Raw genomic sequence first — 23,336 nt, 5'->3', positions numbered from 1 at the left:
TTGACAAGTGTTAACTTCCTTGAAGGCGGGTACTCTGTTGAAGTTAAAAACTATTGGATCTGCCCAGAGCCGCTCTGGATCTGCCATAACCAATCGCTAACATTTGGTTTTGACGTATGTCATGCGCATGTGCAACAAGAGGGGAGACCGACAACTATTGGCTTATATTTAGCATTAGCATCGCTAGCGTTACCCTTAGCCTTAGCCAACTCCTTCACCACTAACGGAGCGAGCTGGAAAATCTAACTTTTCCCGAACCCCGTGGGGTGGAGGGCCCACAACAGAGGGCTCAAAGGGGGTCTTGCCCTGGGTGTAATTCAATGTAGAACCGCCCCTGGGAGGGCCACAACATCATGGCCACCAACAAAACTCAGCAAATATTGTTCTTGCTTGGTCTTTAACTTCTGGATATTTGGCAGCGTTGCCACACCGGACCGAATGGCTTCGCTCGCATCTAGCGCACGACCTCAATGTCATCGTTCTCAGCCACTCCCTCTGTTCGCTGATTGGACCGCCAAATATTTGGCTGGAGAAAACCCAAGAATATACCGCGAACCCAGACGGAGTACTGAAGGGAAATTAAAATTTAGCAAAAGTACATAGGAGGGTGGTGCCAGGCTAGCTATAAGTAACTTTCATGTTTCTATAATTTTTATTTTTACAAAGGTGAAAGAGAAGGAAAGTAAAACTGAATTTTTTCCATTGTTGGACACTGTGAGTCTGAAAGAATACAAGCAACAATCACTATTCCTTAATGCAGTGGTTCACAATCGTTTGGGTTTATGAAATGAAGCAGTGTCCGCTTGCGACCCCTCTTCACAGGCTCTTCTTATTTCCTTTCTTGTTAGTCATTTTTGCGACCCCTTAGATTTATCTTTATGACCTGTTTGGAGGGTCCTGACCCCTGGGTTGGAAACCACTGCCTTAACAAATACTTATGGGGATTTCTTTATAGAGTTTGGTATATGCAACAGTTTCACGTTTGCGCCTATCAAATTTAGGGTTACTTAACACACAAGCTCAATAACAAAGCTTGCATTGTGACTAGAGAAGACGTGAAAAGGAAGTGCTGTTGCATTTTGTTATTGGAGGACGGTATGAGCTCAAACTGCACTTTTTGTTCAGTTTTGAATGACTGAATCATAATGGAAGCCATAAAATACCTATAAATACAAATACAGAATCATAGTAACAATTCACATGAATGCACAGAAGATGCAATAATCTTAAAGCTGTGTGATTTAGACTGATAAATGAATAGCTAAAAGGTTTTATTGTATTGGTTTAAAATACTAAGAATTGCGAGAAGAAAATGACTGTATTGCACAGCCTCTTGTTGCTTAATGATCCTGTTCACGTCTTTGACTCTACTTCAGTCAGTTTGACCAATCAGATGCTCTTTTCTCTCTTTTCTGTCTTCAGAGGGCCCTTCAGAAAACCTTAATGTTTCAATCTTACTTACAGTATCCTCGAATAAGCTTGGACTTACAGCCAACCAACATTTTGAGGTTTGAATTTGCCTTGGCTCTTGAAGTATTTGGGTTGGTTCAGATGAGAGCGAGTTCATGATATATTTGTGTCACAGTATCTTGGCTCGATACATCATTATCAGATTCTGCAGAGCATGGAGAGATGTAGACCTACCCTCAGAATCAGGGAACAGAGCTGTGGTCATTGCAAGGCCAGAGATGAGGAGAGGAGAATGTGCAAGTAGCTTTCATGTCTCGACTGGAAGAACTCTTGTTCTAACAATCAGACCCTGAGGACCCGTGTTTGTCTTCACAGTGTACAGATATTGTTCTGTTGTAAAGTTTATTCTCAGGGGAATTTGTAAACAATATAGGAAAGTGTGTTGTGTGTGTGTGCATGTGCGTGTACCACTGGTTACCCCTCAGTGGAGCGTGAGTCCATATACAGAGCTCCTAATTAGCGAGGGCAACCAGACATTCCAAAAACGACTTTCTTCGTTTTTCACTCTGATAATCTCTGTTTACTTTCAAAAGAGAGCATGCAGCGACAAAAGTCTTTTGAATAAAAAATTGTTTTGAACAGAAGCTAATCTGTGATACTAAAACTACAAATATATAATACTTTGTACAGTATAATTGCTCTGCTCTTCATTAAGCAATCACTGCCAAGTAACATTTATTTGTTGAGCACACAATGTCAGGTGTTGAGAGTTGTGTCAAAAAAGCATAATGTGTGTGGAGCTTCCTTTGTGTGAGGCTTCCTTTGCTTAGTCATTGGTCTCTGAATTGATGATTTTTAATTAGGAAAGTAGGGTGCAAATCCGTGTTGGCCTAATTGTCTGTTAAGTTGAAGAAAACAAGAATGACTGCGGTTTATCTTCAGTGTAGGTTCAAGGAGACATGTTATACTTTTCTGTCCCATTTAAGCTTTAATATATCCTCCGCCAGTTAAATTGTTCACTCACTAATAATGGACTCAGCTTAAACCTCAAGTGTGCCACACACAGTTTTGCTGAAGTTGTTTTCGGGATACACAGCCAACTTTAAGATATGAATAATGTGTGCATAATGTACATTAATTAATACACAGGCACATGCACACATAGACATCAAAGGGGGCTTGAGCAGTGCCCTTTTTCTGTCCTTTTTTTTTTTAAATAAATGAATATATATATACATATGTATATGTATGTATATATAGCCAGGGAAGCTGCACGTAAACAGGATATATATATCCTGTTTACGTGCAGCTTCCCTTGTCAGACAAATGACAGGGATGAGACGGCAAGATGAGTGCGTAGGGACCGTCTACAAAGTACAACACCGGAAAGAGATACAACAAAAATATTTATTAATTTAATGATTAAATAAGGTAGTGTCTCCAAACTTACCTCAATTATAACTTGTCTCCTGCAGCAACAGCACTTACTTAAAAAAAAATAAGCATATGTAATAGCTATATATATATATATATATATATATATAGATAGATAGATAGATAGATAGATAGATAGATAGATAGATAGATAGATATATCCAAAACTTGTAAAATATTTCAAATGAATGTACTGATGGCTTGCAGCTAATGCTCATAAGGCATATTTATCACCACTGTCTAAACAGAAGTGTATAAAACATTTCAAATGTTAAAAAAAAAAGAAAAAAAAAACTTACAGTTGCACTTTCATATGACTCTTTGTAGTTTGTCTTATTAAAGCTAATCTACTTGCACTCTTGCTGTCCGGATCTTGTACCTTCAAGGTTTAAAGCACTTAATTGGAAGTCGCTTTGGATAAAAGTGTCAGCTAAATGACATGTAATGTAATATTAGTAATATTTTTTTTAAATGTATGAAAGAGCAGCAAGCCTTTATTATGGATAAATCCTTGGCCCCTATTTTTTTTTTTGTAAATACAAAGCAAAGGGGGGATATGTGTCAAGCTGCAGTAGTATCACATTCTGTATCTACAGACCCTGATATCAAAGGATCTCTGAAGCATTACAACACATCTTCACATGAAGCGCTGTGTAAAAGCCAACAAAGAGGGAGACCTACAGGGAACCGCCCTTATCACTGTCACCAGATGTTACGTAGGGAGAGATCCGATCAAGCCATCAGCCAGGATCAGTCTGAAACGGCTTCATTTGTCACTTTCTGGCACCGGGCCCCCGCTAAGCACCATATGAACCTGTGACTAATAGAATTTAATTTGTGCAGGTAATCAAACGTAGCAAAACAGTACATGCCAAAGTGAACTATCTGATCACATTCAGCTCTTGTTAATGAGGAATAAATAGGATTCAAGGATTATCCCAGGGAACCTTCTAAACCTGTTAAATGTGTGCAAATAGGATGTTTTGGATAGTTCTCATTTAGTATCATACAAAATAACGTTTGTGCGGATCAAGAGCTATAAGCTCAGGCTAACATTCACTACATACACATACATTGAAAAAATACATAAAAACTGCTTTTCCCCCAAATGATCTGAATTATTATAAATCCAGAAGACTTTGACATGAGACAGTCCTTGCATTGTGTTAAGTGGCTTCTAGTCTCGCTTTGCCTTCCTCCACAGCGCTGCGAAGGAGGGTCTGGCTAGTCCACACTAGAGTGCGGATCGGGCCGCATTTTTCTGTCCGAGCCCGGCCCACGTCCGACAGAGCAGTAACCGAACCCGACCCGAGCCCGACACAGTTAAACTGTAGGAAGGCGTGCAGTACCTAGTACATAATAAGCTGTTTTAAATTTAAAATGTTCAATGCCTTATCGCGCTGATGTGACCGAGCCCGAAACGAACCCGCACATCATTTCTAAATATCTGTCCAAACCCAACCCGGCCCGTCGGATACCGTCGGGTCCCGTCGGGCTCGGGTCGGGTATCCATCCTCTAGTCCACACAGCATTCCGGGATGGGAGAAAAACGTGCTCTGGTTTATTGGCATTTCTTTAAACCAATCACAATCGTCTTGGGCGGTGCTAAGCGCAGAGCGGAGCCACGGTGCAGCTGCAAAATACCCTCAGGAAGGAACTTGTTTTAGTGGAACGTGTACAGTACGTTCAAAGGTTGTTTTAGTCGTGCAGCAGGTTGGACAGATAGTCTAGCTAGCTGTCTGGATTTACCCTGCAGAGATCTGAGGAGCAGTTAGTCCTCATAAATCGACCAAAGTTTAAAATTCCAACACAAAGAAAGCGGAAGGTAACGGACATCTGGCCGAAAAGAGTGACATCCGGCGGAATTTCCCGGCGGCAACAGAGCAATCCCGGAAGTGGAACGTCGTGGATATACTGTAGACTAAGTGGCTTCAGATAAAGATCTGCTGGCTGAGGCTGCAGTGTACTCAGAACATCTGCCCTGTGATGTTTTGTCCTTCTCCTTCCTTTCTCCCCGACTCTGAAAGCAAGTTGTTCCCTTTTATGGATTCATACTTTTCATATTGTAATATAATACTTATATAATAACATAATACTTATTTATTCCAGCATCCTTTGCACTATAATTAAAAAATTAACTAATTAAATTTAAATTTAATTAAAATTACTCCTGCACACTTTGCACTCTTCATTGCACTACTGCCTCAACCTGTCTATATTGTTTCGGTTTATAGTGTGTATATATTGTTTGTTTAATTGTTTGTTTTGTATGAGTAAGCACATTGTGAGCAATGTATAATCCAAAGCAAAATTCCTTGTATGTGTCCTCATACCTGGCAAATAAAGCTGATTCTGATTCTGAAAAAGGCCTTCATAAATGAGAGTGCAAGATCCAAAACCAGCAGCTGAGTGCCTTCTCTTGTAGTCAGTTTGCCCTCCCAAAGGGGGGACAGGGGCGCTGCGTCTTACTCTCTTGCTCTCCTGAAGACTTTGCTAACAGTTGCAGATTCAGCTGTGACATCATAATGTTCTGCAGAAACGCTTTTCTGGCCATTATTTAACGCCATAACCGGCCATAACTCGTGAACAGAAGGGAAGATTGTGACCATATTTCACATTTGGTCAGAAATTGGATTGGTGACACTAATCTTGGCTGCCCACCTTGAAACTGTGGCGATTGTAAAGATATCACTGCCGCGCTGAAGATGTGTGTAAAGAATCCATGTTTCACCAAAAAATACACTTAATACCTTTTATTAAATTCCTTCAAAGTAATTGACTGGTTGGCAGAGGCATACAACCGTGAGGCTGTAATTCTAGTTCTCACCTCATTCGTAGTGGCTTTTTTTGAATGGTTGGATTGTGCCCTTGTGTCCTCGGAGAGTATAGGGCTCGATTAGAGGCTCTTGTGTGAACACTGTGTTTCCTTTTCATCACTTGCCCCAAGATTCACCAGGTTTCAACCTTTTCTCTTGCCTTACCTCTCAACCTCTACTTCTCCTTCTTACTTTCTATCTACTTTATTGCAGCCACAGTGCTTTGATCAACCTCTATCTTCCCTGCACTGATGAGAGTTATTTATCCTCTTACACTTCCATCTCTGGCCCTCTTGCTCCCTGACTTCCCCTTGTACTTTTGCTTTTAGTGGTCTTTATAAACCCTCTCACCTCTTTTTGCGTTTTTTTTTTCAGTTTTGCAATTTCCTCCTCTGCTTCCTATCTTTGCATCTGTGTGTGTCTATCACCCTGTTACTGCTCTAGCTGTCTCTATCCACCTTACATTTTTTTCTCTATCTTCCCTCTAATTGGGAGGCAGATGTTGACTCTGGCTGACTAATGTTTCAGCAGCACATAGACCTCACCAGTGATCTCAAGTCACGTGAGCAAAATGACCAACAATATGTGCGCCTGCCACCAGTTAAATTTTCAGCTCTGGTGATTTTTGCGGAAAAGCAATTAGGATTTGGAATTAGTGTTCAAATTAAAGAGGAATTAAACAGGCTCAGAGATTAACCCTTTCAGGCATGGCCACCCCTCTTTGGATCTAAAAGCGCACCATCATCATATCACTAAATCCTCCTCATTGAAATGAAAGGTAGCAGCACCGACATGTGATTTAACTTCACGTCCTCTCCCTCCCTACGGGACTGGAAAGGTTGATTATGTAGTGACGCTGTCCTCTGTGGAATAGCTGTAATTGTTTTTCTTCTTCCTGTCTTTCCCTGGACTCTTTGCTTTTCCTTGCTGGACAAAGTGTAAAATCCAGCTTTGAAACTTAATGACGTTTGAAATACAATTCGAGGCTACAATTATCCTGTCCATACAGGCTGTCACTGGAATGATGGTGCCATCTAGACACAATCATGGGAATAGAAACACCTGTAACTTCTCAGATCCACAAGGGACTGCCAAATCTGCCACGAGTCCAGCAGCTCTTCTGCCTCAGCTGAGACATTTATATTTATGAAGCAAAACTTACTTCTGCTGTACACTAAAACATACACGCTGTGTTTTGGGATGACTAATTTTGTTTGCTTTTGATGTGATAATTCAGTGTTGTTGGTTTAGTGTCTTGCTCATCCACCCACCGCCCATATGTCATGCCCACTGCCCACTGAGGTAAAAAGTGCTCATGCATTAGCTGCTGAGAAGCTTTTTGATGCGCACTGTCATTAAAAAACAGTGGTATCTTTTGTTTAAAAACATACAACATGTTATTGAAATTACAGAATGTAGGCGTTATAATTACCACTCTCTCTGTCCTCTGTTTTCCCGTTGGCTTTTTATACTTCAGCTCTTATGTCCTTGTCTCCCTACTTTTAAGTTTTTCTCTACTTACGTTGTCTTCTCATTCAAGCATGTTAGTGCTCCAGCTGTCTCTTCTCCCTGCTGTCCTGCGAGCTGAAAGTATTTTTCTGTCTGCAGCAGCAGCTGCAGCAGCCTGTAAATGGCTGCCTGATGGAAAGTGACATTTTCACAGAACCCTGTGAGAGAGGCGAGGTGATCTCTCCTCTTTCCGGCACAAAGTGCTCCTAATTGCCTGGTCGCATTTGTGAGCCGAGCTGACAAACTTGTGCAAATCAATAATTCTGCTTGGGTAAGATGCAGGGACACAGGGCCTCTCACCCTGATACGTGCTGTGAAGACACACACACGCACGCACATGCATACAGATGCACAGATGCACCTGTAAGTAAACGCAGACATACATACACTCTTTACCCACACACGCACTCCCTCCGCCTCACCACCGCTGAGCTGTCTGCCTTAAATGGCAGTGTTTATCTGTGATTCTAAGACAAATAGGGAGAGAGCACCGGAGCATTAAGGGCACCCACAGTGCTGCTGAAGGCTGAAATAATGGATGGTGGAAATGGCATAAGACCCAGTGCTGCTCATTACTAAATGGACTCTGTAGACGTGGAAACTTTGCCACACTAGCTTGCTATATACAGATGACAAAACAGCAAAGCTTAAAAAAGAGGCTTATTTAACAGATGTAGTTGTGTTTTGTACTCTGCTCAGTAATGACTTTCACTCTAAAAGTTGCTTGCCAAAGAAAAGAGAATGTCAAAGCAATTTGCAAAGTCTGATTGACTTCTAGTTTACTCTCTAATTTATGAGTAGGTTTTGTTGTCTTCTGAGTTTTCTCTGAGCCCTCTTCGCTCTCTTTTCTTATTATGTATTTTTCTACATATTCGTTAACAGTATTGTACCTTCGTAATGCCATATGTATTTTAAAATGTATGTGCACAAAGCACGTCTTTGTATTTTAATAAATGGCACCTGCTGATTTTTCTGACTTTTTTCTCAACTTGACCTCCTCTAGTGCTGTGTGTACATCATCTACTTTTCAGATTATTCTACTTGAGTGAGCTCGCACAACACGCTGTAGATGCATACTGAACCCAGTGGCAAGCGCAGCGGAAACCGCTTTGGTCTGAAAGGCCTATTAGTCTCCCTAGCTAACTAACTTTTTCTCCACAGGCTCATCTGTGATGCAGGTGACAGCCACCGACTCGGACGACTCCACCACAGCTAATGGCATGGTGCGCTACCGCATCCTCTCACAGACTCCCAACACCCCCATCCCCAACATGTTCACCATCAACAGCGAGACTGGAGACATAGTTACAGTGGCAGCCGGCCTGGACAGAGAGGTCAGTGGCAGCTGAATGCATTGTTCCCCTGTTACTCTCATCATTTGATCATTTTGCATCTCATTTGTGTCTACCAAGCCATAAAATACAATCCAGTGATGTTGCATTATTATTTTCTTCTCTTCAGCGGTTTGGTTGATACATCCAGGGGTTAAAGTAGGCCAGAGCCAGCCTGTCAGTCCAAACTGAAGCTCAGCTTCAACAGGATAAGTAACATACAGGAAATGCCAATCACTAAAATGAAATGCACTGTCTATGCTTTTTTTCATAGTCTGTGGTTAATTATATAGAGGCAGGAAATGAGGAGATAAAAAGAAGTAGCCTATGCAACAACACTGCTGGTAGAAAGATTTTTTTTACCTTTGAAAAGAGAGTGGTTAACCGTTTTCCCCAGTTTTCAGTCTTTGCGCTAAGCTAAGCTAAATTTTTTCCTGGATCCAGCTTTATACTGAACGGACCATTATGACAGTTGTATCAATCTCTTATCTAATTCTCGTCAAGAAAGTAAATAAGCATATTTCCCAAAATGTTGTGCTATTTCTTTAACCACCCAGCCACCAGGATGCTCATAGTTACTCTATTTTGGACTAACTTGATTTACCCTGGTAGCCAGCTACCGACTTGCTCGCCCATGTGTCACCCACTAAAGCTCTCTTCAACACAGCTGTGTAGTGCTTCATGAAAACATCAAGTCAATCAAATGCGGGTACCAAGTCTTGGTCTTTATCTGGTCTGCCTATTTTGGCCATTGTTTAACCCAAAAATATCTGATTATAAGTTAATTACAATTACCCAAATACATCCTTTATTTTCTTACGTTTTTTTTAAAATGATGAACTGAAAATCCTATAAAAAAAAAGTCTTTTTTTCCATCCATTTACCATCAGCTTGCTTTTTCTGAATGCACAATGCTATGAAATCCCAGGGCTTCCTGCCTCCTAAGTCCCAGTTTTATCCCTGGATGTAACTAAACCTTAAAAAAATCAGGATCACTTTCAGCAGCATTTGTTCTTTCAAAAATGTTAAATAAAACAAACCTGGCACAAAATGAATTCATTAGTTCCAGTAATTTTCCTGTTTTCTTATTGTGTCGAACTATAAATGGATATAATAGCCACGCAAATCCAGCACCTTTTTGCTGACGAGGTTGCGGGGGCTTTCTCTTCATTGCTGTCTTTTGTGTCATCCACTGATGGCGTGTGCGTCTGTTCATCTGAGATTGTTTGCCAACCCACACACCATCACCAAAACACACATCGTCTTTCCTCCATCTTCCATCTTATTCTACTAATGAGGGAGGTCACGCAGGGTCGACTTTTGTTTATCCCAAGATGAATCAGGTGACTGTTGGCAGTAGGGTTAATATGACATTGTTCATCCTGCAGCCTTTCTCTCACACACATACACACAAACATTCTCTTATCTCTCTGTGGTGCAAGGTTTAAAAAAAAAAATACAACTGGCAAAATCAGGGAAACGTTCAAATTCATACGCCGCCATTATGAAGATAATCTCATCTTCGTAATTTAGTTGGCTGATTTTACTACCGACAGTAAAGCAATGTTGAGTGTGTCTCATAATGTTTATATTCTGAGAAGTCCCACTGCTCCCTCTCGGCACTAAACCTGGCCAGGCAACACTTTGGAACTTAAAACTGGATTTTACCAACAATAACGCAAGCGTATTTGGAGAATAATTACGGTTAAACTATCAAGAACAAAACCAGCTTTTGATTACAGAAGAATACAATACATCAATGCTCATTCTTTATCCAATTTTTTTACGGAACTGGCATGGCATGATAGCGTCATACATTTGTGGAACAATATAAATGAGTCTTGTGAATGTGAGCCAGCTCTGTGTCCCTGTTTCCAGCTTGGCCCAGGCGGCAGCAGTAGCAACTGATGTGAGTGAGAAAAAGCTCATTAATCTGGACACATCAAGCCAGGCTCAGTTCCACCTGCCTCTGATCCTCCCACTAAAACTGGGACACACCTGGGAGTTCACTCACCTGCTGTCAGGGTCATCAACAGAAACAAGCTCAGACACATCGGCACGTGTTCGCGTACATACTCCCGTGCAGTTCTGTTTGTTGTTTAGATGCATTAAGGCTCCCACAGCATGAGGAGTAGTAGCGGATATGATGAATTAGATCCATGCAACCAGAGTGGTGTATACACATGCTGCAACACAATAACAAAAATATGCATACTCGCTGAATACCGCTGAATACCCTATGAACACCTTTGCAGCACATACTTTATATTCTCCGTCTCCTCTCCCAACTCTCTCACACTTTAGCTCATCCTCGTCCACCATGCCAGAGCCTAATTAGAATATTCATGTGCTAATTAAGGGGTGAAGCAGGTTCTCTCGTGTCGAGGAGACCAGGGGGTACATGGAGGTTAGCCTGGTATCACTTACCTCTGACACTGCTGAATACCAATTATTCTCCCTAACCGCCTGCAACCCCTCTCCTCCTCTGACCTCACATGCTTCCACATGCTCCTGCCCACAAGCTAACAACCTGGGCTAAGTCATATACAGTACATGTGTGTTTGACTCCATACATCCTAAAGTATAACATGGCTATGTAGCCTAAATACTGCATTTAAGGGGCTGTTGGACAGATTTAAGATTGCGGTATGTGGTGGTTTAGTTTAGGGTTTATATAGTTTTGTGTATGTTTATATGCTGTACTGAAAATACACTCGTCTATCAGTCGTAGGTAGTCAGTATACTGTATGTAGAAATACATTTCTAATGAAGTACGACTCTGGTGCAGCAGGTAGCAGAGTGGGAGATGTCAGGGTGCCACAGCTGGCATGGATGTTCTTCCTTTGTGCCCTCTTTCCATGGCTCCGGTTCCACTGGCAGGCAGAGCTGTTGTCTTTCATTACCCCAGGCTGTCTTCATCTCCCACAAGCCCTGGATTGGAACGCTCTGGCGTGGCATGGTGTGGCCCAGCGCCAGGCTGTCCACCAGGCTGAAGCCAGCTCTATGTTGGACTGGACTCGCTGATGATTAGGACATCACCTGGACTGCCTCAAGGACATGAGTGCCACACATGCAGCCTGGCTCTATTAGGATCTGCAGAGCCTGACTGGGGATACAGGCTGAGAGCAGGCATCCTAAATGAGTGTGAGGCTTTATTGTCTCAGATACCCTGAGTTATGTTAACTTTTCAGCCATCACCTCCTCTCGGATGAATATTCACTACTAAAGCAAAACTTTGATATTAAAAGCAAAACAGATCTTTGCAAGTTCATTATTTTGTCTTTCCCATGGACAATCCCGTGATTACTTTTTGACACTAGCCTATTCTTTAAAGAAGCTTGATTTATCGCATTTACAATAGAATTGTCCACAAATGTTGGATCCTATTAGGACCCTGTGGAAGGATGATTTGAGGGAGAAATACCAAATGATCTTGGTCAAATAGTTTCAATTGTCCAAGACATTCACTTATACAATGCAAAAGTATGCAGTGTACCTATTACTGTACACCAATGCCTGTTTATCTCAAATCTACAACAATATTTTCCCTTTCATGTGATGTCAGCAAATTCGCTGTAGAACTTATACACATATTTTGACTATGAACACCCTACAGTAACCACTGGACAGAGAATTTTTAACACTATGTCAGATATTACTGGAGAAGCAGTTGTGCCAAACCCTTTCACAGCTTTATTTGGGATATCTCCCTTTCCCTCTCTTTCTGTATCTAGACATGATAGCTTTTTTCACTTTGTCACCAAGATGATTAATACTGACTAATCGGAAGTTCAAATATCCCCCATTTCATTCTCATTGGATTATATACATTATTTATGTCCTTAAATTGCATAAAAAAAAGTTCTGGCTAAAAATGTTCCCTTTTTTAGTCAAGCTAGTGGCAAGGCTCTAGGGATGGCAATGTTGGTCAGTCAGTCAGGTCACCACTTTGGACTTTGTACACATATGGTCCCCAGAGGATGAATCTTAAAGATTTTGGTGACATTTCCTCTAGCTGGTCAGGTTTTGCACGTATCGTGTGAAAATATATCTCATTTGTTTAAAGATTTGGCACAACATTTGCTGCAGACATTCATGATCCCCAGACAATGTATCCTAATTACTGGAGATATTATTATTGGAGATATTCTCGATAATGCCCTTCTTCTAGCACCACCATGAGGTTGGGGACATTTGTGGTTTTTAATGAAATGTCTGAACAGCTATTGGATGGATTGCCGTGAAATTTGGTTCGCACATTCATTTCCCCCCTCAGGATATTGTCATTGCAATAATGTCGTTAAAACTTTTTCTCTAGCATCGCCATCAGTTCTTCATTTGTATTTACTAAGATGGTAAACTAAGATGTGAACATGGTAAACATTATACCTTAACATCAGCATGTTAGCATTGCCATTGTTAGCATGTTAGCATGCCGACGTTAGCAGTTAGTTTAAAGCACCGCTGTGCATGGCTGAAGACTCTTTTGTTTCATTATGTCAAAAGGGTTAACTTTCCACATAACCCATATTAGGAGATTTACAGTGAGTGCTGCTCCTCTTTCTTCTCTCTAAGATGTCATTTGAGCAATCTTGCTTGCATAGCGTGCTCCTGACTAACATTTCCCTTTCTTTCAGCTGGAGCCAGCAAGTCTGGCAAAAGCGTTTTCATCATGCTCAGATTTGCTTAATCATGTCCTGTCTATTGTATTGTGATGCTCAGTTGGACGATTAACTAAACCTCTTTCCCAGTCTGTATGTTTTTATTCTAGCAGCTTTATTCATATATGACTCACAGCCTAGTACTGACTAATGTGAAGGCGTATCTAATCAAGGGAATTCTGAGTTTAGATTTACAGTACCTATATATCTCTACAATGGGATTCAGAGAAAATCTTTCAGAGAACAGTGCGCTAGCTTGTGTTCTCTTTAAACTAGCATTGAGCTGTTTGTGTCCTCAACACAACCTGAGAGACATGCCTACAAGGGTTGAAGAGAGGGCTGGATGATGAAGATGGAGACAAAACAGACTTCTCTGCATACTTTTGGTACTAACTGGGAAATTATGTGAAAATAGAAAATAACTGTGTAGATGTGTATTGTACGTTAACATTTTTCATTGGCAATGTGTATGTGGAACTGAACTGAAATATACTGAACTGAATTAAAATCTGATGAAATGGAGTCGAATTGCATCAAATGAAATTAGGTAAATTTAATTGAAGTGATCTCAGCTGAACTGAACTGAAACTGTAGTGGCGGTCACTGACACTGAGGGTCACTAAGGTAGAGAGAGAGTGTAGTCAAAAGAAAGAAGGGATTTTGTCTTGACAGTTTTAGCCACCAGTACTGGGCCATTTGAGACAGATTGTAAGTGACAAGCTAATGACTGTGGCCACTAAGAGCCTGGCAGGCCGGAACTCAATCCACAAACGACACAAGTAAGAGCAAGTCTCTCACTCTTCTGGCCTCTCCCTCTTTACCTTCTTTGAGTGGTCCTTTACGGGACGCCTAGTGAAAATGCACACTCAGCTCAGGTATAATTAATTCACCACTGTACATGTTTTGGCAGAAAACCAGTCCTCTGCATTTTCTTGTTCGAGATCGCCTTACATGTTCAGACCATTTTTTCCCCTACTTTGTTCTTGCTAATAAAGTCTCACTTGAGAACAAGTCCATTTGCTTACCACCCATTAGCAACCAGGTTTTTCCATCTGTCCTGTATGCTGCTTGGCTTGACTTGTCGAGTAGCTTACATTGATAGCCTGTTTCCTGTTTCTTTCTTCAGTCTCCTGGATGGTAAACGACCTAATTTGGTCCCTGTGAAAAAAAGGGATTGGGTTTTATTGTTGGCGGAGCTCTGTGTACAGGTGTTTCTATGGCCTCTGATGGCTTTCAGCTCCTGCAGATTAAGTCTGTAAGGCTCAAGGCCTGTGGGGGAGTCTGGGCTGTTGCTGTTGGTCGTGATACAAGAAGCTATATTTCCTGCCAGCGCTGGACTCTAATCTAACAGAGAGATTTTCTGTTCAGCACTTCTGTAGGACTCATTAGAGAGCCCTTTACTGGCTTGTTCGGGCAGCCACTTTTGGACAGCAGAGTGCGCTTGGCTCTGCGTGTGTGTTTGGTGTGCACGTGTATACCCAATGTAAGAGTGTCCCACCTGTTCCCACTCACTGGAGCGTTAGTGGATGTGTATGTGTGGACTAGAAGGGCCATAAACTCACAACTACTCTCAGATGAGTGATGTAACCCTGCAGGATAGGACACATCAGCCACATCTCATACTGTGTGAGAGCTCCACCTGCTGGCTCAGCTCCTGTCATTTCTCTTCACCTGACGAAAGAAAAAGGCGTCCATCAAAGCTTAAGCCTATTAGCTTCCAACAGCCATCTGGTGCTATTTCTAAATTGATGTATGTGACCGGATCTAAATGAGTCTGCAGAGAGACACATTCATTGGAGGCTCTATTTACTAACGCACTCTATGAGGGGAGATGGTATTGATATTTCATTATGAGTCTAATAAAGGGCAGCCAGTATTGAGTTTTCATTAATAGGGCTGGTTTGGTGCAGATTAACATGTATGTGCTGTTCATAATGACTTGGAGAGGTGCTAAATGACTCCTGCTGGGTGTTTTAACTGGCCTCAATGGTTTGACTGATCTAACAATCAACTGCATCCTTCACGACTGAAAAAAGGAGTGGGAGAAAGGAGATATAGAGATACACAGAGACTGAAAAAAAGAGAGACAGACAGACAGACAGACAGACAGACAGACAGACAGACAGAGAGATAGACAGATAGAGAACAGACAGGCAGAGAACACTGAGTAGCCATGATGCATTCAGAAAGATAGGGAGAGATCAAAAGAAGCACAGAATGTGAGTTAACAAAGAGAATAGAACAAACCAGAGGAGAAAAAAAAGGAAAAAAGCCACGACTCACAGAAATAAAAAAGCTAAGAAGCAGCCTTCTGAGAAGAAAGCAATAGCTCCCATTTATACTGACAAGACCTCTGCCTGGGTTTGTTCTGGTTCCTCCAGGCAGTCCCTGACATCAGTGCCACTGGTTGTCAAGTCCTTAGAAAGCAAGACCCCTGGGTGAATATGGCGAAACTAGCCTAGCAACAAACGAACATTAGACCATTGATAGGACCCATTGTTGGCGCTCAACAAAGTAGCAGGCCCTGTGTGCCGAACACTGGCCTGTCCTTGACGTCCATTCTCTCTCTCTCTCTCTCTCCCTCTCTTTGCTCTGACACAATGGAGGTTTGAGCCAAATGGATTAATAGGAAACGAAAGAGACCACAAAGCAGAGAGGCTTATACTGTCAGGATGAAAACACATACACATACAGAGTCTTCTTTCCAGTGGTGAGTTTGGGGACAGACTGAACTTTCAGCACCATGGACAGTGTCACGATGTTGGAAAGTAGATGCACTGTCTCTCTGCCTTTGATTTATGGTTGTATCTCAACCAAGCCTAATGTTTGATGGTGTTTCTCGTCATGGCACCGTAATATTGCAGAGTGAGCTGCATTACACTCTGGGGTGACTCTCCCTAACTGTAACTGGACTAAATAAGGCCCATTCACCTCCTGGTATTATCTGCAGCACTGTGGCGCATCTTAGTGTCGGCGCCTCCATTAAAATGAGTGATGATCCTGGTCTGTTCCCACAGCGGAAAGCCAAGACTTTTAGGCAATAATGGATGGGCCTTTTACCAATACAGTGCTCCCTCCCTGCAACGTTGTGTATGTCTGTCCGTGTGTGTGTGTGTGTGTGTGTGTGTGTGTGTGTGTGTGTGCTGTTTATTGGACAAATAAGGTGTTCTAACAGACTTCAGTGAGTGAGTAGAAAGAGGGGAAGATGTGAGTTGAGGGGATTTTCATTTATGTATTCACTTATTCACTCACTATGTCATTGTCACATGGCAAAAATATTTGTTTGCCGATTGAGTCCTTTGTCCGAGTTTGTTGCAGCATTTGATATAAGAATCCCTGAGTTTGTTTTCTGCTTCACAGAAAGTGTCCCAGTATACCATCATTGTCCAGGCCACTGACATGGAAGGCAACTTGAACTTTGGCTTGTCCAACACAGCCACAGCCCTTATCAGCATTACCGACATCAACGACAATCCCCCAGAACTGACAGTCAGAACGGTGAGTCCTAAACTTTGTTTTTCCTCATCAAAATCTTCAGCCTCTTCCTGGTTCACTCTTTTGGTGGCTGTCATAACCATTTATTTAACAGCTCCCTACTAAACAACTAGAGAGTGGGTGTATTTTTATCATATTTGGGGGAGAATATTGCAGTGTTTTCTATGTCAACGGGTTAGAATGAAATATAAGATTCAGCCACCCTCCCCACCCCAGTACTCTTCATATAGTCCCTATAAAGAATGTAATGCCTACATATCTAAACAGGGAGGTCAGACTCAACAATTTCACCTAAGGGCTTGACCCTGTATCTGTCATTTTAACAATTGCTTGTTTAATCACTATGCTACCCCACTGTCCCATAAAGCCAATATGCTACATATAGCACATAAGGGTATATTATTCTTAGGCAGTTACGAAGGTCTCCAAGGGAAAGACTGCACTTAGATATTATTAGAAAATATGGTCCCTGTCAAAGACAACAATCATGCAACAGTAGCTTAACTGAAATCTGCTTTCAGAGAACATTGAGATCAAGGGAATACAAATACAACAAGAATTTAAAACAACACTGTGATAGATAAAGAAACCCAGAGAACAACAAGGTACTGTGACTGAAAGTGAGATCGAGATCAGTTTTCTCTCTGTGTTTTATGCCAGTGGGGCATCTGGTGGCCAGGGTTTGTCTGCAGGCATCTGGCCCTGGTCCCTGATACCTCCACACTGGTCCGACAGGAAGCCACGCTGGCCCACTTTTCTATGGCAGTGTGTGTAGTTAGGTAGGGAGGTGTTTGTTTTTGGGAGTGGGGATTACTATATGAAAGGTTGTTCATGAGGAAACAGCAACTGGAAGCAAAAGCTTTTTGCTCCATATGTAGCTTGTATTCTCTGCTCTCGGCCTGGTCATGGAACAGAATTAAATGCTGACCGCCGCATAACAGACCTACAGGATTGTAGCTTCTCCTTATGTGAGCGCTTGGATTTCTGAGATTACAGAGAGAGACAGATGCTGTCTGCAGCCGAGCTCACAGGCAGAGCGAGCAGTGTGTCAGCGTCACACACCGTGATCCCTGTCTCCTCGGTGGGGCCGTCGTCAGCATGCATGCCAGTACAGTTCCAGCCGCATGCTCTGATAAAAGCTCCCCAGCTGTCAGGGGTAGAGCTCACCGTACAAGGCTGTGGCTCCGCTCAGAACTACTCTGTCCCCATCTGTGGTGCTGGCTTTGTCACCTCTCTTCACTTGTGTGTGTGTGTGTGTGTGTGTGTGTGTGTGGTTCTGGACCAGAGTCCTCCCGCTAGCCAGAAAATGGACTTGCTGCGCTTCAAATGAAAAACACACACATTACTTTCCTTGCAACCCTCCAGAGTAAATGACTGTAGATTTGCCTGAGCTTGTTAGTAAAGGAGCAGTTAGCTGTATTTTGGTGTGTGACTGGTGGTAATGAGTAGAAATTAATAAAAATGTTTTGGCTTTTGTTGTATATCCTTCACTTAGACACAAACAGTGACATAGTCTCGCCCGAACATCCACGGCAAAGAAACCAGATGCCATTTCCGCTGCTTTGTCGATCTCTATTTTTTTTGTTTTGCTTCCCACACAAGCAACTAGACTTGGAGCGGATCAGTAATTATTTGTGTATGACAGATGCAAGAAGAATTTATTGCTCTCTACGTGAGGCATAGAGAAAACATAAGCGCGCTAATTAAGTGAAATTGCTTGCGAGGGCGTAAACCAAGCTGATATATACGTAGCATCTAATTTGAAAAAAAGCCAAATGTTTTATTCATTTCACCGCATTGGGCCTGAAATCGCAATGTGACTGCTATATTTGTCATTATGTGATGAACAAAAAGACAACGGTACTTGCCACAACCTATCTAATCTAGTGTATCACATCCCTGCTAAAGTGTACCCAGTGGTTTTTCATTCACCGAACAATGATGAGGAGCAGGGGAGTAGCTTAGAAGACTTGTGGGGTTGAAAGCTTGAACTCCCAGACACACAGGCTTACAGATCTGAATAGAGTGCTATTTGTGATTCACCTGTAGACCTGCAGCTTCTAAATAGCTGAAAGAGTTGGAGTGCCAGAGATAAAAAAAAGAAGAAGACCAAACTGCTAGGAAAAGCAGCTTGATATGTCTGTGTGACAAGAAAAATGAGTGAGGGTAGACGCCCGTTGCCAGTAGCTATATCTTTATTACACTATAGTGAAGACATAACAGCCATTTTAAGTGGGCTGGTTGCAGTCTGATATTAATAGGAGTCTGTTTTGGGACATTTATTTGTACGTAATGCTGTCATTACCATTTCGTTTTTTTTCCCAACACCCTATGAAGGAAAAGAAAGAGCTCATTTAGTCTTTTTGAGTTGTAGCTCTGCCGTCTGAATTGGAACATTTTCAATTTCAGATCCAGTTTTCAATAAAATTGTAGTAGATTTCCTCTGCTGGGCAGTACACCTTGATGCAGATTTATTTTCTAAAATGATTTGGGGTGTGTACAGCACTGCATGTCCCACTGATTTCCCCTGGCTGGACTGCAGCTCAAATGTCTGAAGGCTAGTCATGTTTATAGACAGTTTAAAATATGAAAAGTAATAATTAGAAGTGATCAGGTATTGTGACTTTGTATTAGATGGGTTTTGTGTAGTGCTGACATTCATAACAAAAAGACTGACATAATGTGTCAATGATGATGTTTTTATTTTATATTCACATGCAAAGAAGGCTGAGGTCCCATTTAACCATTACCTACAACTGAATCGTATTTGCCCTGCTGCTTTTCCCGTCTCTTTATAACTAAAAAGTATGTGTCTCTAGTGGCTTATCAATGGGTCCACATTGCATTTTAGTGAGAGTGGCCATTTTGGAAGTGTCCTCTCCTACAGTCAGCGCCATTGTGTATGCCTCTGCGAGAGCATATTCCATTTGGCCGTCTGACAGCGCAGCCCAACAAGCCTGGAAGGTTGTGGTGGTGTTTGTTGCTAAAGCTCCGGGTGAAAATGAAATGGAGGAGCCCACACACAAGAGCCTGAGAGTGCATATTTAATTTGTTCTGTGCTTATCAGTGTGGTCATACTGCAGGGGATAGGAGAAAAGGGGGCAAGGAGGGAGGGAGGGGGGGAGGGATGGAGGGAGGGGAAGAAGAAGAGGAAGAGAGGAATCTGGCGGTTTGGACGCTGCTTCAATCCCACGATGATGAAGCCATTAAAATGAACAGCAGCTGGCAGACACACCCAATAAACAAGTTAACGCTTTACAAGAGGAAACACGGATTATCGTCTGACAATGAAAGCTTTTTGTCTGTGTGTGTGTGTGTGTGTGTGTGTGTGTGTGTGTGTGTGTGTGTGTGTGTGTGTGAATCCCTATAGAGAAGGACATGTAGCCTATTGTGCTGTAAATGTGTCTACAGGCTCTGCAGCTGTAACCAAGTTTCCTCCAGAGTTAGTTCAGAGGGGAGTTGTTTTAGATTGCAAAATAATGAAGATCATTAGCCAAAGATTATTCCTACCGCTGCCTTAATTACAGTACTTATCTAATTGCTTATTAAGACCTAGATTCGGGGAATGCACAGCATCTAAATTAAATGGGTAAACACTTAATTGAACAAATCCATTAGTTCAAATAAGAGTTTCATATGAGCAGACATGGCATGGAATAAGGGACAGCATCAACATAATGAAAGATATGATTCTCTGTTATCCACATTTAAACAAATATGTCTCCTCCTTTCTCCCTCTCCTATCTTTCTAATTTCTCCCCCATTTGTTTTGATACCACTTTCAATGTAATGAGCATTATTGGCCTGATGCTAAAAGCAGTTTGTTTTTATAATTACAGTTATGAGAAATGCTAAAAGATTGATGATGACACAAGCGAATGTTAAGGATCTCAATAAATCAACTTTATTAACATGCATTAGCCGAGTGCTGGAGCAACATCAGCATAATGTTATCCTCCCTGCTGTCACCTCCCCTCCCTCCTCTCTCCTGTAGTTTTCAGGGGAGGTGCCAGAGAACAAGGTGAATGTGGTGGTGACAAACCTCACGGTGATGGACAGGGATCAGCCCCACAGTCCCAACTGGAACGCCGTCTACCGCATCGTCAGCGGAGACCCCTCTGGACACTTCACCATCCGCACCAACCCCATCACCAATGAGGGCATGCTGACGGTGGTCAAGGTAAAAATGAAGCTGTGCATGTGGCTTCTGTATACACATCCTGATGTCTGCTTTTTAGCTTTGTTCTCCATCATTATTCAACACTGCATCTTGTATGTTTCCACCTGCTCTGAAGTGCCAGATGTTGATAACTGAGTACTTTGGTCCCTCATTGTTTTCACTGAATTATATGTCATTTCTCAAATTGGAACACAGTTAGAACTAATTTTGCAATCAGCTACACTCATTTCCCTCCCATCTTGTTTTCTGTATCTCTCTCTCTTCTCTCTTCCACATCCTTGGTTCTTTTCTAGCCGGTGGATTTTGAGATGAATCGTGCCTTCATGCTGACCGTGGTGGTTTCCAACCAGGCCCACCTGGCCAGCGGCATCCAGTCTTCTCTTCAGTCCACAGCAGGAGTCACCATTTCGATTCAGGATGTGAATGAGCCGCCCATCTTCCCTGTCAACCCCAAGATGATCCGCTTTGAGGAAGGTGTGCCAGCAGGGACCACTCTTACCGTGTTCGCTGCTCAGGACCCTGACCACTTCATCCACCAGATTGTCAGGTACTTTAAGCACACCACATTCATTATGGAGGGTTCACTTATATGCTGACTCTAAGGCACCGTTCAGACCAAAAAAAGCAATCTGGCAATTTTCCGCAGGGTACTGCGGTGGTGGGAGTGTCACTGAAATGGCCCATTTGTGTGACGTTCTGTTGTGTTTTTGAACCCCCCAATGTAGCACAAGTAGCCTCATATTTTACAGTTACAGTTTTCAGTCAGATCGTTTATAGATCTCTGACGCTTCCAACCGCAGCTTCATTTTGACAGCAGCTTAACCTGAAATGCCAAAATTCTATTGGAATTATCTTAAAAAGTGCATTAATTGATTTTTTTGGCCACTTGGGGGAAGCAAACACAAGCTAACATGACGTAGCAGTTAGCAACAGTTGCTTATATACACATCCAGCAGGAAAACAGCAAAATTACCATTTGGAGTCATATTTGTGTCTATCTGATTAATGTAAATCCAATATTCACCCTCCTTTTTGCTCTGTTTTGGTCTCCACCAACTCCTGAAGGAAATATCTGCTTCTTTAGCTTTACTACGTTAGCTAGTCGAAACTCCTATTAAACTCGCTAAAGGAGGTTAGAGGAACTGCAGTCGGGTGATATTTTTCTGTGGGGTTGTCTTAAAGAGCAACCCCTTTCACTTACATGCAATCAGTTCTACTGTATATTATACTATTATTATTATTATTATTATTATTATTATTATTATTATTATTATATATTATATAGTATATACTGTACTGTGCAATACATTTCAGTGCTTCAGATGTTTTTGTTTTTTTAAAGATTATTTTTTGGGCTTTTCCGCCTTTAATTTTTGACAGGACAGCTAGGTGAGAAAGGGGAGAGAGAGGTGGAAGACATGCAGGAAATCGTCACAGGTCGGATTCGAACCCTGGACCTCTGCGTCGAGGCACAAACCTCTCAGTTTATGTGCGCCTGCTCCACCCACACTTCTGATCTTTATAAAAATGATAACGTCTTCTATTATAAATGCATACAACATTCAAGGAAACAAATTACATTAAATGACTTAAATAATAAAGTAAAAGGGAAACATTTTCTTTCTACACACATTTAATGTGTGTAGACATTTAATAAGGAAATTAGAATGTTACAAAATTACGACATGTTTAGTTCAAACCACCATATCATTAATCGTCATTAATTTAAATAAAAATGAAGAGTCTTGAATATATTCGCAGTTAAGGACTCACATTACAGTCTACCAACAAAGAACTAAAACTCCTTAAGAACAAAGACACAAAGTCAGACACTGTATAGTGAGACTATAGTCTGAGTACTACTATGTATCATCCTTTCAGTATGTGTGTCACCAGTGTTAAATCAGTGGTGAGTAGTTTCTCCGCAGTTTCTCCCTTCTCTGTGACATTTTCAACCCACCCTCCGCCCACAGACCGAGCTCCAGTTACCTCCTCGTTGCCAGGCGACTGATGTGAAGAGGTCATCCTGTAATGAGTTGGACACTGTCTGTCTGCCCTCTTTAAATCCCTTATCTTCTTCTCTTCCTCCACATTGATCTCACCCTCCATCCTTCCTAACTGGGGTGACACACGGCAAGCATTGTGCCATCCAGGCATCGACCCTGTGTGACAGAAACTCCCACATGCCCACTAAGGTCCAGCGGCACCGTTCCACTCCAAAGCCAGCTCCAGCAAGAGAGATTGATTTTTTTTTTAATGTCAGTGAGACGTACTTTTCCACTGAGTGGAAATGTTACTGAATTGATAGCTAGGGTGGGAGTGGGATATGTACTCATATATAAACTGTACAGAGGAGTGAGCAATATCCACATCTCAGGTTTTTTTTCCTAAAAAGACTTGTCATGCAAACTAAGTGGGCTGAGCTCCTCTGCCCTTTGAGAGAAGTAACTCCTCTTTTACTCTTTTCTCTCATCCCTCCCTCCCCCCTGCTCCCACTGAC

At 42.0% G+C, this 23,336-nt stretch overlaps 1 protein-coding gene across 2 annotated transcripts in view; it reads left to right on the top strand.

Annotated features, from left to right (window-relative positions):
• cdh4 (cadherin 4, type 1, R-cadherin (retinal)) overlaps positions 1 to 23,336 on the top strand; it is a 215,606-nt gene that overhangs the window by 176,547 nt on the left and 15,723 nt on the right. For both annotated transcript variants that reach the window (XM_031278786.2, XM_031278778.2), the window contains exons 8-11: positions 8,331 to 8,503; positions 16,522 to 16,659; positions 20,651 to 20,836; positions 21,130 to 21,383. In XM_031278786.2, coding sequence (XP_031134646.1) covers positions 8,331 to 8,503; positions 16,522 to 16,659; positions 20,651 to 20,836; positions 21,130 to 21,383 — 751 coding nt within the window. The remainder of the gene's footprint in view (positions 1 to 8,330; positions 8,504 to 16,521; positions 16,660 to 20,650; positions 20,837 to 21,129; positions 21,384 to 23,336) is intronic.

This window comes from Sander lucioperca, chromosome 6 (genome assembly GCF_008315115.2).
Source record: "Sander lucioperca isolate FBNREF2018 chromosome 6, SLUC_FBN_1.2, whole genome shotgun sequence".
Lineage (NCBI taxonomy): Eukaryota > Metazoa > Chordata > Actinopteri > Perciformes > Percidae > Sander > Sander lucioperca.
The sequence above is the reverse complement of the archived record's forward strand: the minus strand, read 5'-3'. Positions and strand labels throughout refer to the sequence as shown.